An 18574-nucleotide genomic window follows, 5' to 3' on the forward strand; every position below is an offset into this window, starting at 1 on the left:
GCATTTCTTTTATGGAAAAATACTATGTAATATACATGTACGAATATATCTATACATACATGTATGTATACAATATTATATAAATATATGTATATATATATATATACATATATACACACATATATATACATATATTGCATACAAATGCTATTCGTTCAAATGATCTAATCTGTTTATCTTTTTATATTCGGCCACCTTCGATCTCTCACTTTCTGCCTCTCTCTCTGTCTCTCTTTCTCTCTCTTTCTCTTTGTATATAATCTGTACATTGCTAAAGATAATTCTTCGCAAATATTTTCAAAACGTATCGCAAAGATGGAACGGACAAAGTACGAGCATTTTACGTACATAATAAGTTTTAATAACATTCCATCGCACTTTTTCCCTCTTCGCTCTTCCACCGTCTTTACGTAATAGAGATAAACTATACAATCATAATTTGTAACCATCCAAATAATATGCACTCTTCTCCATGTTTTTTTTTTCTTTTTCGTGTACAGTATATAATTGTACGTACTCTCTATGTATTTACATGAAAAGATTATGAGTCCCGAACTATAAGTACTTCCTCTTCTCTTTTTTCTTTCATTCACTAATTGTTTCTCTCTCTCTCTCTCTCTCTCTCTCTCCCTCTCTCTCTCTCTCTCTCTCTCTCTTTCTCTCTCTCTCTCTCTTCATTTTCATTTCTAGCTTTCACTCTATTTTTCTTACCATCTCGTCGTACACGACTTGCACACATATATCCGTACATCCATACATCCATAGATCCATACATAAATTCGTACATACACACGTACATTTACATTCGTATCAACTCACCGACATTATTGTGTTATTATTCGTTTGTACTAAGTCGTACGCTTCTTTAGCCTCGCAGGTAGTAGACATGTCCGTATAATAAGATAATCTACGGAGATAATAAAGTATGTACTATTATTCATACGTCGATCGTATGTCCGATTATATCTTGCAAAAAATCGTTACACGTCTCTGCGTCTCTTCCTGTTTCTCCTTTCTCTTTCTCTTTCTCTCTCTTTTTTCCTTTTATTTTCGTTCGTTCGTTCGCAGGCATTGTATAATAGTAAAAACATGCCTTTTACGCATGAAATTGAGTAAAGATAGGCTCTTGGAATTGTCTTAGCAAGTGTTTCTCTCTCTCTCTCTCTCTCTCTCTCTCTCTCTCTCTCTCTCTTTCTTCCTCTCTCTCTTTCGTTCATTCTTTCATACACTCTCTCCCTTTCTTTCTATCGTTCTCTTTCTCACTACATTTCCATTGATAAAGATATTAGTATTAAAAAAAAAAAACATCTTGCTCGATTTAACACACTCCTAAGTATATACGGACGAATTAGAGATAATTCAAAATCGAATCATTTATATTTGCGCGTTCTTCGGAAATCGCAATAATACTTCACGTACTTTCTACCTTCGTTTCTACGCTTTTCCTTTGCTTTTATTTTTTTTTTTGTTCGTTTACTTAGAAAGACTCAACACGTCGATAAGAACAACGATCATTGCACTATAACATAATAATAATGACAATAATATAATAATATTAATAATAATAATAATAATAATAATAATAATAATAATAATAATAATAATAGTAATATTAATAATTATAATAATTATAATAATTATAATAATTATAATAATAATGAAAAGAGAAGGAGAAGAAGTAGAAGAAGAAAAACGAAAAAGCAACTGGCAAGCATTTCGCACACACTGCAGAGCTATATCACGTATATTGAGCAATAGTAAATAGTATAATATTAATGAGTCATTGATAATGACAAATAACGATAAATATACGTATGTATGTATGTATAGTAATAAGTAGTAAGGGACGTTGGTCCTCGAATGAATAAGAAGAAACTCGCGTTTCTACTGGTGCGATAGTTAGATAATATAAAAATGATATATCTGCATCTATCTCTCTTTCTCTCTCTCTCTCTCACACACTCTCTCTCTCTCTCTCTCTCTCTCTCTCTCTTCATAAAAAATTGCTTAATATTAAACAGCTAATATGTACGATCAAATAGTAGTAGTAGTAGTAGCGTGCTCACAAGTCGCGACTCGGAGTCAATAACGGAAGCATATGTAAGCTTACATATTTGAATAAAAACCTAATATTTAAGTATAAAGTAAACTCTCTCTTTCTCTTTCACTTTCTCTCTCTCTCTCTCTCTCTCTCTCTCTCTTTCTCTCTCTCTCCTTATCTATCTATCTATCTCCAAATCTTCATTTCTGTCAATCTCTGTCAACTTAAGAAACAGTAACGCGCGCGCAAAACAAATATTGCGATAGCACCTTAACCATTTTGTTTGTTTATTTGTTTGTTCCTTTCTTCGTTTATCACTAATTTTCTCTCTCTCTTTCTCTCTCTCTCTCTCTCTCATACACATTCTCTCCCTCCCTTCTCTACTTTCTCCCTCACACATACTTTCTCTCTCATACTATACTCACTCTCTCACTAAATCTTACCGTTTTCCGATTCTCGAGCCCAAAACATATTTTAAGCATCGAATCACAGAATCTCTTTTTTGCAGTATCGCAAAGTTTTTATTAATCTCAGGTTAAATCTTCGTATTCGATAGTTTCTTTTTTTGTTTCTTTTTTTTTAATTTTCTTTTTATCTTATCGTTCCTTCTTTCTATTTCTCTCTCTTCCTTTCTTTCCTTCTGTTTCCTTCTTTCTCTTTCTCTTTCTCATTGATAGGAACGAGACGAACGAACGGATTATTATCCCTTAAATTCTAGGTATGTTTTCGTTTTTAACATTAGCAGACACTTTCAGGTTTGTCGTCAACATTTAATGAGTATGTACTTCATGAAATTGTTTAAGCCAGGATTCGAAAAAAGAATATTCGCCTGAGCATCGATAAATTCATTCTCGATCATTAATATCTACTTTAGAACATTTCTCTCTCTCTCTCTCTCTCTTTCTCTTTCTCTCTCTCTTTCTCTCTTTCGATTACGCTATTCAATGTATACAACATACGTACTCGCGAAGCCACTGTTTTAGCACATATGTATATGTATATATATATATATATATATATATATATATATATATATATATATATATATTTGTTCAGACAACTAAATCCGCTGAGCACTTCTACTTTTTTGTCTTTTGCTCTTTCTCTCTCTCTCTTTCTCTCTCTCTCTCTCTCTCTCTCTCATTCGTACTCGAAATATTCTCATCGAAATCGTTACTTTTATTTAGATGATCGCCGTGTCGAGCGCGTCACATATGTATTATTAGTTATATTATTATTATTATTTTAACATTTTTTATATTATATACAATATTTACACACAAACAAAAGAGCGAAATTTGTATGAACGAAAATCCATTTTCATTTGAACGTCCCTGCCACTCGTTTATTGCAACTTTCCTTTCGTTCGCGTTAAAGACACGATATATAATGTGAGTGATAAGTGATCAGGGCCGTATCAGATCGGCTACAAAAATATCTACAACAAGGATCTTTTTCATTTTGCGTACGTAAGTATATACGTACATGTATATAATGTATATATATATGTGTGTGTATATATATATATATATATATATATATATATATATGTATATACATACGTACGTATGTACATACATTCATTTTCTCGACGAAATACAAGACACAAACTCCTCCATTTAAATCGATTTTTTATCGATTTTCCTGTATCTTATACGTTTCTTAATGTAAATTTATCGATGGAAATTTTGTCAAGTTATCTTAAACGCATAATTTCCATCTTATATATAAATATGCCTTTCATACATGGATTAGATCAATGACGCAGTCGAAAACGAGACTCTATTAGAATTATAGAAAAGAGATTATATCAGAATAAAGCTTCGCCGAACTCGTGAATTACATTTTGGTCAACTTTGTTCTATAAGATAGCAGGTGTATTGCATATATATATAATATAATGTGAATGCATATACGTATATTATATACACATATATACATCACATACGTATATATAAATTTGTCGACCGTACGATTAGGAAATGTTTCTTAATTAATTTTTCTCAATCGAATCGTTTAAATCGATCTAAAGAAGGATTAGCCATCTTTGCATATATATCTTTGAAATGGGCATTATTTATACCCTGGACAGACAAAATTGAATTATCAAGAAATAAATTACGTGCCTGTAGATTTCAATGTCGTCTTTCATTCGTCTATTGAATAATTTCGTTAATCCTTTATCTGAAGCAAGTACTATCACAAAACATTTTAGAAAATATACTAAATTAATAAATTTTTCATTAATTTCAAACAGTTTCTGATCGACGACGTGTAAGTTCAGAAAGACGTAGTTATTTGAATTAATAAGAAGAACGATTTTCATTATGTTTCGATAACGCACAACGAAGAAAATAATAAAGTTATTTGAATAACAGTTGATACGTGTCCTATCGTAAAATTCAGCTGATTAATTAACATTATTTTTAAAGAATTTCCCTACGAAATTGTTCGCGATTTTCTTATTTTTCTTTCTTTATTTTTGCAACAATACGAAGCTATGAATTTCTATTCGATAATATTCATTAATAATTCGTTAAGTGTGCTCAAGAAGATGTACATTTTGTGAATATTTTGTGATAAAACTCGCAAATATAATGTGCAAAGATCACGGGAAGAAATTGTTTTCAAATACAATGCGCTTGTGCCTTGCATGAAATTATTATACTTCTTTGGATACCTGCTACAATTCGGGATCCAATTTGTAAAGTCAGTGAATAAGATTTATCGCGAAAGATTCTATACAACAGACTTGTTCAGATTTCTTGGGCAAATTCTTATATGATAAATTTAACCTCTGTTTGCATCGTCGTCATTAATAAACACATCAAGAAGACATACAATAGGAAAGCGAAACAATAAATTGCTTTCTATTCCTTATTGCATTATGACCTCTGTGTTAGGAACATATTTCCTAAATTCAGTGTTTTTGTTTTCTTTTTCTTCTTGCATGTCGCTTTACAACATCGACAAGTTTAAAAGCTGCGTTAAGGTAAATCAACAGCAGCTATTTATAATTGAATTTCGCAAAATTTGTGGCTGACTACGATTAAGTGACACCAGTCAACTTAATCGTCAGCTTTAGCTGTTCTCAAACAACCCCAGGTTGCATAGATAGAAGGTACGTCGTCGGATCGTAATATCCAGCCAAGTAGTAGATATCGTTGTTATCATAGATGGTAAGATATCTATGAGGTTCTTTTCCCAGCTTTTCTGTATACTCGTCCAATGGTAATACTTCGCATTTATGGGAAATAGTTTGTACATCGTTTTCATCCATATGAGGGGATTCGAATAGAGCACCCTATATTGATAATATTACGAAATATTTGAAAATGTATTATGAGAGATTTTCTAAAATTCTATTTTGCTCGATATAGCAAATATAAATGTAAAGTCATTGTAATGTAATGTAAAAGAAATATATCTTACCGGATACTTTAGATTGGTTGGACATCCTACCGTCTCTTCAGGATGATAGAACCACTTAACTTTAACTATCATATTAGAACTTGTTGTTTCCCACATAGACTCTATACGTCCGATGTATGGTCTATCTGGTCTACCAGTAGAAAGGAAAACTGCACTATCACCTATCTGAATAGTTTCGTTTCCCCTTTGAATGGCTCGGAAAAATTGTTTCTTAGCTCTTCCTTTTGCACCAGGTCTTCTGTAACCTCTACCAGCCCATCCCCATAATTGTCTCGCAGGCAAGAATGCAGCCATTTTACTTCGACTTTCCACCGACTCCTGTCTCTCTCGTACTTTTCCTTTTTTGTCAGATTTTTTAGGCTTTTCTATCTTTTCCTCCCTTACTATCTCTTCGATTGGTTCTGGAACTGGTTCGGGTTCTTCTTCCACCAGAGTCATTTCTTCGTTTTCCTCTTCTTCCTCTTCCTCCTCTTCCTCTTCTTCCTCTTCCTCTTCAACCTTCGCTGGAGTCTCTTTATTTGGTTCGTCTTCACTTTTCTGACCACAACAACTTTCCCCGCTGCTAAGAAATATCGAAGTTATTGGATTAATGAATGCTTGTTTTATAATATACTACCACGTCGTTGTAATTTTACTTTGACACAAACCTTATATGACTTCCTTCGCTGTGATTGCAATGATGACTATGTTTATGCTTATGTTTCCTATGTTTTCTATGCTTGTGCTTTCTATGCTCTTCGCAGCCCTTGTGCCTCTTGTGTTTCTTCTTTCCTTCTTGAGCCTCGTGTTGTCTCTTCAATTTATCTTTTCTCCTCTTCTTCAAACGTTTACGTTCACGATAATCGTCCAATGCCTTTGCATTGATATCATCCGTTTTGTGTCGTTCTATCGACGCTCCATCGAAAGAGGAAATGTGAGTGGAAGTTGTGGAAGAAACCGTAGACGTTAAACTATTCGATGTTGCACCGGATATAGTATTTACGGACGATCTTTTATCTTCTATCGAAACCGAGGTCTGTCGACGACGTTTACCCAAAGATAAAAGAGGATTTGGATCGTATTCTATAAAGGAACATAAACTCTTGCATAAATTTGATTACATTAAAAAAGACTTGTAACGTAAAACTATGAATAATTACATACCAACAACAGGATAATCAGGCTGGAGCAGTCTGATGTCATCCAAAGCTATTCTACCGCTATCGCCGTCATCGAATTCGACACTGACAAACTTCTCATCGAGTTCAGGATCTGGTTCGGTAGGTTCGACCGATGTTCCTGGATAAAGACATCTGTATTGCTCGCTCCAATAAGCACAAAGTCTCGTACCGGGTGGTAATTCTTTCGTCGAGCTTGGACATACCTCTACGATCTATAGTAAATCGTTATTCAAATTGACAAGGTATATCGTCTAAGTAAAATAATTTTGCGAGATAAAACGATATCGTACCGCGTCTCGTAAAATCTCTTCCCTTGAATGAATATGAGGTCTGTTGCCTCGTTCGCCATCGAGAGTAATAGCATAAACATCTGGAGCTTGAACAGCGCTGAGTCTTCCGGCATAAAAGAGCCCACCCATAGCCGTCAGTACTCTTAACTGATCAATGGCTAAGTGAGCTGACGTTAGCTTGCATCTATTAATAATGCTTTCCGTTCTTTCCGCTTTAGCAACCTTCGCGCATTCCTTACAATCTTTACAATCGGACGACTTTCGACGTTTAGATTCCTTCTTATCGCGATCGCCCGATTTATGTCGACTCGGGGATGACGAGACAGACTTTTGTTTCTTCTTCTTCGATTTATCGTGCCTATTTCTTTCTACCTCTCTCTCGACTTCCTCCTCCTCCTCTTCCTCCTCTGGTTGTTCAAGACTTTTCTCCTGTAATAGGAATTATCTTTAGAGATTCGTCCCAAATGTTCGAACAAATAAATATTTTCCTTAAGCCGATATGAAAGTTCACGCTTAATAATAACAATAATAATGATGATGATGACGATAATGATGATAAGAATAATTTTAGTAATAATGATAATAATAATAATCATGATAATGATAATAATATTGAACGTGATTACCTCAAGAACTTCCTGGTTCATGGTATCCGACGATATATTTTCAACGACGGTACTCTCGTCGTCTTCCCAGGTTTTTACCTTTGCCTCGGCTTTGAGTTTTGGTTTTACCTTACTACTACTGTGTTTGTCCAACTTAACTTCGTGACTAAGTTTAGCCTTCTCCGCGATAATCGAACTGATGACGTTCTTATTGTGCAGCGGAGTTTGTTTCGCGGGTTTCATCTTCGCCTTGACTGATTTGTGATTCTTAGAGGAAGCTTTTAGGGTCAACATTCCGGTTTTAAAGGGTAGGGGAGTATAACCAGACTTGGCGATGTACTGCGGGAGAGGAACACGTTTTACGTCGGAAAAAATGAGATATGATCGTCGATGTGTTTTTTGATTTATCGAAATCGTTCGAATAGATCTTACCTTGGTTTGAAGATGCCTATTTTTCGGTGACAACAAATAACTCACGATGGAACTTTTGCTTTTTGGCTTTTTCGCTACAATGGTTTCTGTAAAGTGTCTGGTATTCCCTGACGTGCACATAAGTTTTCTAGGACGGCCAACTTTACGTTTCTTTGAAGCTGAACTCGAACTTGCTACGGTTGGTGCTGGCGAAGATGTATCATACTCCATCTTAAAAAAAAAAAAAAAGAAAAAACAGATAAACAAAAGTAAATTATCTCGTACAAGATACGCGTGGTCATTCTCAAGTAAATTTTTCAAATCAACAATAATTGATTACCCTTCCAGTACTCTTGTCGTCATCCTCCGATTGTATCTTGCTCGTTGGTAAGACAGTGATAGGCGAAGCAACCGGTGGTACTGGTATAGGTATACTCGGTATACTATCCAAAAGTTTAATGTGACTTCGAGGTTCGCCGAGTTTCACAAGATTCACGTTACATCTTGGCATGGCCAAGACTGCTGACGTTAACGGCGGTGGAGCTCCGTCAGGAGAATGAGACGGAGACTTTTGACAAGGGACTGCTGGTTCCAAAATGGGAGGAGAAGAGAGAGTACCGTGTTCGGAACTGAAATATATATTTATATAGACATTTATGTATTTATCGGAATTATTTACATTTATTATTATTATCAGAATAAATCAATGTATCGATATTTTACCTCGATGAATGACTCTTCTTTCTCGGTCTACCTGGACTTCTCTTGTCCTCCTTCTTCGGCGTTAACCTCGAAAGTTCCTTTTGCTTTTCTCTATATTGTCTTTGAATATCCGCCAATCTCACTCTCATATCCAACTCCATTGCGTCCATATTTGGCCAATCCCCGTCTTCCTCCGCATGTCCTTTTTTACCAACGTTCGTCTTCGCGTCCAATTTCGCTTGCCTATTTCTCTCCTCTGTGGATTCTCGTCTTCTTTGCGTATTTACATCTACTTCCTCCTCCAATCTCGTAGGAGAGCAAGCTATCTTGTCGTTTTCCGTTTCGGAATCTGTCAAGGCATCTATCTTTGATACATCACGGTAACACTTGTCGTTTCCGCAAAATCGATCGTACTGTGGATCGTAACGTTCCAATGTTTCCTTCTTTCTATCATAATCCAAATCGTTATTGTCCTTATCCAACTTGGGAACCCGTTCTCGTTCTCGTACGAATCTTTCCGCCAACGAAGAAGTCTCCTCGTCGTCGATACCATTTTCCTCGTTTAGATCTATACTTCTTCTCGATTTCTCTTTCACTCTGAATATCATGTTTTTCTGTAATTTAGTTTCGTGTTTCCTACTTTTACCACATTTTTCGTAATAACGTATCGATGAATTTTTTCCATCGTCTTCCTCGTAGACAACATCGACTTTGAGTCTCTTCGATTTTTCATAATTCTCATCGTCTCCTTCCGTACTTTTTCTTTTATCCAACCTCTTTCTCTCCTTCTCCAAACTCGTCCTTCCAAGATTTAACAACAGCCTACCAGCTCTCGATATTTCTTCCGAACTCTCGAGATTGAGCTTTCTCGGCACTTTGTCTCCTACCTCTTCCATGAATCTCTGCTCAGCCAGAGCACAGAGCAAACCGAGGGGACTATCGACGTTATTATTATTGCTCTCACCCTGAGGAGAGATCAGTTTCCCTCTGCTAGGCGATTTCTCGAGATCCGGAGTCGAACAATTCTGTGCCTCCGGCTTCAAATGCTCGAACTGTTCGATGCTATTCGAGAGCAATTCTAAGCCGCTGAGATCGACGTTCGATTTTTGCTTCGTCGAAATGGCCAATTTCAATTTCGTGCTTTGATTGTCGACAATGGTGGCTGATAAGAAAACCGTGTCGTCATTGACATTCGATGTTCTATCTAGACGACTTTTTTTCGGTGGATTCGCGTTTACCTCGGATACGTCGTCCTTGACCTTTGACTCGCAGGCAACTGCTAACCTTTTCCTGATGACGTGTTCCTTGTCGTTTATATTCTTAATATTGTTATTGTTACTTCTACTGTCGTTATTATTGTCGTTATGTAAATATTCTCTGGAATAAGTTAGACTGTTGGAATCTTTCTCGGAAGATCCTTCGATCTCGGATCGTTCGAGATTCTCACGTTTCTCGTTCAACAATTGTTCGTTTTCGCAGGATCTCAATATGTGTTTCTTCAAACCGTTCTCCAACTTTCTCGGCATCGTTTCCGAGTGTCTTCTAGAACGCGAATTATCAACGTTACGTTCTTTAGATTCGTCGATCTTTTGTAACGGATAGGAAGATTCTTGCATAGCAGCAGCCGCGTTTTTCTTCAATTTCTCGACAACGTTCTCGATACCTGGATGAGATCTTTCAACCGAATGTCTCTTCGTCGAATCCTTTGGCTTCTCCATTGTTGATACATTCTCAAATTTAGAATTTTGTTCGTCGAAGGAACCATCGTCGGCTTCCTGCTTGATCACCACTGTTCCCATTTCTTGATCGTCGCAATCGATGTTAGGCATATCGAAAGATTTCACACTTATTTGTGGCTTCACTTCTGGATTTTGTTGAACAACCATTTGCGGACGGACGTCTCGATTTTTCCCGCAGCTCTCGCAATCGGCGATATTCTGAGACGTCGTCGTCGTTGTCGTCGTCGTCGTCATTGATTGCGGCCCGTTATTCGACGTCGAATCGACCATCACCTTAGATTCCGTGTACATTTCCTCTTTCCTCTGTGACTCGCAACAAGAGGTTTCCGGTGATACTTTGGCGATAACTTGATGTATTACCGTACCTCTCGATTCCTCGGCGATACGATCGATCACCGGCTAAAACGGAAATTTTATTTATCCATCACTTCAATAGATTTCTCATATGATTTAGTCAATAGTCATGAAATAAATCAGAGAGAATGCTTTGTTACTGATTTGAACAGGATGTAACTCCTTCGTCGAGTTTCATTCGAGAACATTTTTTCAAATCAAGGATCGATATTTTATTAACAGATTTATTACTTAGAAACGGATGAGAAATTATCGAAAAAAAAGACGTAATAAAATGTTTCAAAAGCCTTACCTCCTCTACAATGACCTTCTTCTCCTCCTCACGATTTTGATGTTGCTCCTGCGTCGCATCGATCGCATAACTTCGCCTTCGATCTCGAAGACGATCGGTCGAACGATCCCGTCGCGTGGCAAAAAACTCTAAATTCTCGTGGAAACTGTCGCAGTTTTCTTCGGTGATTTCGATGATCCTAGGACCAGTTCTTCCTTCTCTACAGATCGGCGATCTACCATTATCGTAGCAATCATCGTCGTCGTTGATCGTCGAACGATCGTGCCTCGAATCTTCTTCCTCGTCCTGTTCCAAATCATCTTGACGACTTACGACACGTTCGATCGTTCTATCGATCGACGTGACGCTTCTACATTCCCTCGTGATAGAATATTTTGGACAATCAGCCATGTTGATGATCGTGTTTTCTGCTTTATCGACCTTGCCAACTATACCGCACACGGTAGGATTAACCGTGGTCGTTGTCGTCGTTATCCTGACGACGTTACACATCTTTTCTGGTGTCGCCGCGACGATCTCAAAGTTCGTCAGATTCGTCAAATTCGTCGTTGTAGTAGTGGTAGTCGTCGTGAGATTCGTCGCGGTACTAGCACATTGAAGTTGACACGGGCTAAGATTTTGCTCCTGCTTCACCTGTGTCTCCATCGCCATTGGTAAATCCTGGTCCTGTTCGGTTTCTGGGGCTTCCGTTTGATTCGAAGCATCCTGGACGCCGACCATCGGTGTCATTTGCGGTGGCTCGATCGCATGGATCGTCGTCACTTCTGGCGGTGGCGTTAGACAGGATACCGGCGAGGTTGCCTTCGAAATAAACGCATTTCGCTGCTTTTCGCAGGATTTTCGATCGTCAAATACGGGCGTGCTTTGTGATTGAACGGATAAAGAGAGAAAAAGGGAGAAAGAGCTATCTCGAATAGTGATATATAAATACATATACGACCGAACATTCTTGATAATTCTTGAATGATTCGAATCCTTTAACTACATACTCTTTCAGACGTTTCTACGATTTTACAATTTCATAACATATTTTCACGCGAATGATACTTTATTAATCAAAAATGAAAATCTATAAAGTTCCTTTCCACGAATCATCAAGAGTACTCTAACGTATTCACAATCTCAAAAGTGCAAACTTGAAATTCAGAAATAACTAACGCGAACGAGTCGTTTCTAACTTTACTAACGAGATAAGAAAACCAGAAAGAAAACAGGACGGCAAGTGAACGCAAAAGGCGCGTTCACTTGGCAGTGCCGATGGATGATAATGATAATGATATCGATGATAATGATAATAACGATGATCATGCGGAAGACGGAGAAATCGCATCGTCAGTAAGTAAGTAAGTACAGGGAGTACCTCGAGTGGTGGGGGAAGAAGGGAAGGATAGAGGAAACAAAAAAAAGGAAAAGAGAACGGATAGCTAAACAAGAAGAGAGAAAAAGAGAAAGAAAAAGGACGATGCAGCATCCGATTCGAAAGAGGAAGAAAGACGAAGAGAGAGAAAGAGAGAGAGAAGGAGAGAGAGAGAGAGAGAGAGAGAGAGAGACAGCGCGCGTTCCAGCACCGACACGGATATTACGTAGCACGCCGTGCTAGTGGAGCGAGCGCAATATCTATGCAGATAGCGATGCAAATCGGTGGACGGGTTTGCGCATGATTAATACAATGTGCCAGAACGTTTCCACGTTATGCGAATTGCTGAACCGCGCCCTGAGCGTGGCATAATTATTCCTAGCATTACGAGTTCCTGTCCCCCCTCTCCACCTCCTCCTCCTTCTCCACCTCGTCGTTTCTACCTTCTCTCCCTCCTCTTTCTCTCTTCGTCGTTCTACAAGGAGTCGAGATATCGATCGATAAACGATCGCTTTTCTATGCACGCCCTTGGAAATGATTATATTTCGCCTTGATAAATCTCTCACGAGAAACAGTTCCTGCGACCTACCTGCGACCTACAATGCGTGGGCTCCGTTTGGCTAATCTGCACCAAAGCCGGTGCATGTGGATAATAATGAAGAGTCGTTACGAGCGGTGCATCTGGCACCAGAGTGCCCGTCACCGATGTCACGCTCTGCAATGCCTTCGTCGATTCCGTCGATGCTGAAAAAATCGACGAAGGTGTTTACGACTATCATCGAAAGTCAATGGTAGGTATTAACAAACATGATTTAGATCGCGTTGCAGTCGTTGTGGTCATTGTCTGGTCTCGTGAATTGTTTTTCTTGTAATAATAGACTATCGTAATGTATTCTGAATAAAGAGAAATATATACATATGTAATAGATCGTTAAGAATTAATACGAGCGTTTTTATCGTTGATATTTGCAAAATTCGTTCATATATCTTTCGAAACATTTCTAGATCATTTCGATTTTACTTACTGATTATAGTTGTCGGATTCGTACCACAATCCGCCTCGATCTTGACGATCGGTAAAGTGCTCTGTTGTTTTCTTTTGCTCTCGGTAAGGACCAATCTAGCGCCGCCTATGTCGCTTAAAAGTTGAAGGGACGGTGGCGGCGGCGGTAACAAAAGAGACGGGGGCGCTACGTTTCCGCCATTGTGATTTGGATAATTCGGCCAGACCACAGCCTGCTGCATTTGTTCTGTCGAAAAACCATTCGTTTCTTACCCTCTTCCGCCTTCTTTTTCTTCCTCCTTTACTTGTTTCTTTTTTTTTTTATACACACATATTACAGACTTACGCACACGTTACGAAATATTTTTAAGACAAATAAATGATATGATGATAATAATAATAATAATAATGATGATGATGATGATGATGATGATGATGATGATAGTAATAATAATAGTAATAGTAATGATAACTATAATAAAATTGAAAAAAAATATAAAAATATACATATATAAAGTTAAAAAAAAAAAATGAAGAGAAATCAAAGGTAGACCCAGAAAAAATAGCTATTAACGTACCGGCTGCGTGAATTAAAAGAAGATGACCACTGGATGGATCTCTGACCAACTGCAAACCGCCTTGCACACCGACGCCCATCTGTGGGAACCCTACGGGTTCCATGGGCATCGCTATAAAACAAAGCACAAATCATTCTACGTGCAACGAAAAACGTCCAGATTCGAACGAGACCTTTAATCGACTATCGACGAATGGAGATAGTAACGACCCTGTTCGAATTCGAATAGATAAAGGTAAACGGTCTCGTGAGGCTTATGAATTTTTCAGCCCAGACGCGAACATAGAGCGAAGTTACCGCGTTTTCAAATGTCAGTCGGTCAACGGAAGGTTGTCGTCGATTTAAGGGGTAAGAAAGTTCGTAGCGAAGAAGGACACGCAAAAAGAAGATTGCTAAATAAAGCAGAGCCAAATATTCGGCACACTATTATTATTTTTCGATTGGTCGTCGAACGATTTAATGATATTTCAAAGATCTACATATAAAAACTTTTCTACTTAACGATATTTGAAAGATTTACATATAAAAATTGTTCTCTCTGCCTTCGTATAAATAATTGATAAGTGTCATAAGACAAATGGAACTTATCATCATTATTGAAAATATTCGGCTCTGCTAAAAGAGTAATCGTATTGGCATGAAATGATGAAAAGCGAAAAGAAAAGAAATATAGATAAATAGATAAAAAATATTTATATATACATATACGTATATGCATATGTGTATGTATATATATATATATATATATATATATATATATAAACAGAGACAACGTAATAATAATAACAATAATAATAACAATAATAATAATAATAATAAAAAGATAGTTTACCTGCAGCTGCGGCGGCAGCAGCGGCGGCAGCGGCCGCGGCCGAGGCCGGATACTGCCAAAGCGTGGGAGGCCACGCGGTAGTGGCCGCGGCCGTTGCGGTACTGCCGAGCGTGGAATTCAAGCTGGAATTCAAGGTGGAATTCAGGCCGGAGCCAAGACTCGGGCCGAGATTCGGGCCGAGACTCGAACCAAGACTCGAACCGAGGGCCGCGTTCAACGAGGGCGCCAAAGCACCCGAAGGAATGGCGAGGTGGGCCGGACGTTCTTCCCCACCACCTCCGCCACAGTGGACGAGCGTAGCGCCGCCTACCGTCATGGCCGTACTCGATGAACCTGACGACAGGGCCCAAACTAGCGATGGGACTAATTCCATTACTATTTCGAAACTGAACTAATAGCTTCAACAATTCTTTACTATTCAACATTATTTTATTCTTTTTTACTTTACGTAATAATATATTATAATTATAATAATGATAATGGTAGTAGTAATAATAATAATAAAAAATAATTTCAAGTGATCTTTATAATCGATTCAGTCGCTCATCATAATCGATAATTATTTATCGCTCTTTCCGTATAATATATTAATTATAATCGTTACGCAAGAAACCACAAAGAATAGAAGAACTCGATCTTATCAAATATTCCTATATCTATAAAGAATTTCACTTAATTTGAAGGAATTTTCAATATTTACTCGACGTTTCATAAATTTTTCTTGCATCGATAATATTCTTATTATTGACGAACGAAAATCGACGAAGTAAACTCTCTCTCTTTCTCTCTCCTCCTCTCTCTCTCTCTCTCTCTCTCTCTCTCTCTCTCTCTCTCTCTCTCTCTCTCTCTCTCTCTCTCTCTCTCTCTATCGCTATTTTGAAATACTTTGAAATATCTTCGTTGAATGGACTATTACATAGAATACTTTGTGAGATTTTCAAATTCAAAGAAAATCAATAAAAGGTCGCTATATACTCTCGTTCTGACGAAGCAAATAAGTCGTAAGTATAGATACGTGATTTAATATTCCCTCTCTTTCTCTCGTTCTCTTTGAGAATTTTCTCGACTTTCCAAGCGACTCGACTATATCTAAGCTCGACTATATCTAATTATTGTCTGTCGATGAAATTCCTGTGCCGATCTCTCGGCGTTGCTCGCTATTGAGCGCGGAACATCAATCATTGGCATCGAGTCGTAAGGCTGCTTCGATTATCGATATTTGCATATGCAATCGGCGACAGTCAATTACCACAGAGACTCGGCGCACTCTGAAAATTACCCGGCTCGTGCAAATTACTGTCATTCTACGCGCCGGCACGAAGGAAGCGAAAAACGAGCCTGCGAGAAACGATACCATATCGACCCCAAGAATTGAGATTATACGCTATGAATAACTCTTTTAATTTCTTCCTTACTAACCTTAGATTTTTTTCTTTTTACCCTTATCTCCTTTTTTCCTTTTCTTTTTTTTTTGTTTCGTCTTTTCATTCCGATATACTCATAGACACTATATTCTATTTGTTCTTATTTTATTACGAATAATCAAAACATAATTATTTATTAGATTTGTGAACACATGTATAAGTAAATATTCTTTTTTCATTAACGCTTCTAAGAGATCTCTGCTATAAAATTTTATTAGTATAACATTTGAGATTTATCTTTTCTCGAGTTACTTCCTCTCTTTTCTACTTTTTCTTCTTCTATTTGTTTTTTCTTTTTTTCTTTATTCCAACTAATAAAACGTATATTTTTTAATAGATAGTTATGTTTTTCTATTTTATTATTATTTTCTTACATATAACGAAATCAAAATTAATTATTACGATTGTGAATGTACACGTAGATAGATATTTTGAATTAATGTCTCTAAGATTTCTATAAGAAACTTTATTTTTTATTACCGTATCTGTCTTTAGTGAAACTCACAATATTTCTGGAGAATTCGAATAAAACGTCGGAATGAAAATTTGCCGGATGATTTGATAGCGCGCAATCGGTTTTACCCTTCGCGGAACGGAAGAGGCATTTCGAAAGAATGTCCGCATCCCCCTCTTCGTCGTTCCTCGTTAATATTCCGCCCAGATGTTCGAGCCGCTTCTCGAATGCCGATGCCTCTGCACATTGGCTCAAATGAAAACAGCCGTGTATCCGATAACGCTTATCCCTTCTATACGATCGCGTACAAACGCATTGTACTTGCGAATACTCTTTCGAAAGAACGTACTAACGAACTAATCAACTTAATATTTTCTACAAATTATAACATCTATCATAGACATCAACTTCCAAATTTTCTTATTATTTTTATCAAGAGCTCGTAATTAAGAGGATGCTTAAACAAATATGATTAAACGAATATAAAAGAGACAGACAGACAGACAGACAGACAGAGATAGAGAGAAAGAGAGAGAGAGTTTTAAAAATGAAGACACTTCATCAGGAAAAACATCGATACGAATTTCACTGTGAGAATATTCTTGAATGAAATAGAATTTACTAACACCTAGATATACCTAGAGTTCCATTGATTCGTTTTATATATCAAATATTTAATTACATGCATGATGCATAGATATGTATATATTGATATTTGTTCCATATGAGTTCTTCCTTCCAATGGATTCTCCCTTCGACTAACGAGATACTTTATTCGATATTAACGCAACGAATTCGTCTGTACCACGTTCACTTTCCAAAATTATAAATCATAATTATCTTCCCAAACATTTTCGATTATCATGTACCCACTACATTGAAAGCACTATTAAACATCATAATGACAGAAAATCAATTTAATCACTTCGAACATGCTTATGTTATCTACACTATATTAGAGGCAAATTTTGAAGCGTATGTATGTATATACATACAATATATATATATATATATATATATATATATATATATATATATATGCGCAAGGTATATTCGTGTAATATACTCACCAAGATTGTCAGGTTGAAAGTGATGATAACTTGCGTGATGCGACGTATGATGACTGAGGGAGACATTCCGCATGGACGCCGAGGTTTCCTGATGTTGCGATCTCTGTCTTGCCATTGCAATTCCGACTGGTATTCCACCTGCGTTCGCATTCGATACCACTATACCTGGAATAAAACGCCAGAACAAAGATATTAATACTAATAATAACAACAACAATACCTATCGCCAATTTTACTAACGTTTTGAATCATCAGAAATTTTCATTCACTCGAAAGTTTGGATCTGCTCTAAAAAAAAAAAAAAAAAAAAAAAAAAAAAATGATATAATCTGATTCAATCTGATTCAATCTGATTCAATCTGATTACTTTAATCTTCAAAATCTGTTACAAGAATAGTATGACCTCGATAACGCTATCTGATGAAATTATTACTAGAAAAAGAAGAAAGTAAGAAAGAAGGAAAGAAAGAAGAAACAAGAACTATATTTATCGACACCTTCAAACTTTGGAAAAGAGTCAAGTTACGATCATAACGCTCGTTTTCAATTGGAAGACTTTCAAATAGTCTTTTAGAGTATAAAATAAATCGAAAGAGAAGAAGTCAATGAAAAAGAGAAACTTTTGATGCTCTCAATATTTCCTAATTCGACGATAAACGGATACATCATTCTTTCTTCCCCTCTCTCTCTCTCTCTCTCTCTCTCTCTCATACATACATAGATACAAAACTCTACTCTCGTTCTATTTGCAATACGGGGTCGCTAGCTGATAGGCCAGAGTTTTCGCGGACATAGTCGCGGTTCGTCGACTAAGATATACATCGTGGGTGT

General features: G+C 37.1%; 1 protein-coding gene across 15 annotated transcripts in view; it reads right to left on the reverse strand.

Annotated features, from left to right (window-relative positions):
* Positions 1-158: 158 nt before the first annotated feature.
* The window catches only part of LOC127071000 (uncharacterized), a 102219-nt gene continuing 83803 nt past the window's right edge, over positions 159-18574 (reverse strand). For 8 of the 15 annotated variants that reach the window (XM_051009788.1, XM_051009712.1, XM_051009708.1 and 5 more), the window contains 15 exons: positions 17744-17908; positions 14796-15158; positions 13965-14075; positions 13409-13633; positions 12973-13127; positions 11027-11851; positions 8663-10779; positions 8280-8568; positions 7961-8170; positions 7550-7867; positions 6924-7352; positions 6617-6845; positions 6121-6535; positions 5474-6035; positions 159-5345 (listed from right to left, as the gene is read on the reverse strand). In XM_051009788.1, coding sequence (XP_050865745.1) covers positions 5133-5345; positions 5474-6035; positions 6121-6535; positions 6617-6845; positions 6924-7352; positions 7550-7867; positions 7961-8170; positions 8280-8568; positions 8663-10779; positions 11027-11851; positions 12973-13127; positions 13409-13633; positions 13965-14075; positions 14796-15158; positions 17744-17908 — 6626 coding nt within the window. In that variant the 3' untranslated portion in view covers positions 159-5132. The remainder of the gene's footprint in view (positions 5346-5473; positions 6036-6120; positions 6536-6616; positions 6846-6923; positions 7353-7549; positions 7868-7960; positions 8171-8279; positions 8569-8662; positions 10780-11026; positions 11852-12972; positions 13128-13408; positions 13634-13964; positions 14076-14795; positions 15159-17743; positions 17909-18574) is intronic. The other 7 variants (XM_051009805.1, XM_051009769.1, XM_051009759.1 and 4 more) reach the window with 7 other exon arrangements.

This window comes from Vespula vulgaris, chromosome 1 (genome assembly GCF_905475345.1).
Source record: "Vespula vulgaris chromosome 1, iyVesVulg1.1, whole genome shotgun sequence".
NCBI classification, from domain to species: Eukaryota; Metazoa; Arthropoda; class Insecta; order Hymenoptera; family Vespidae; genus Vespula; species Vespula vulgaris.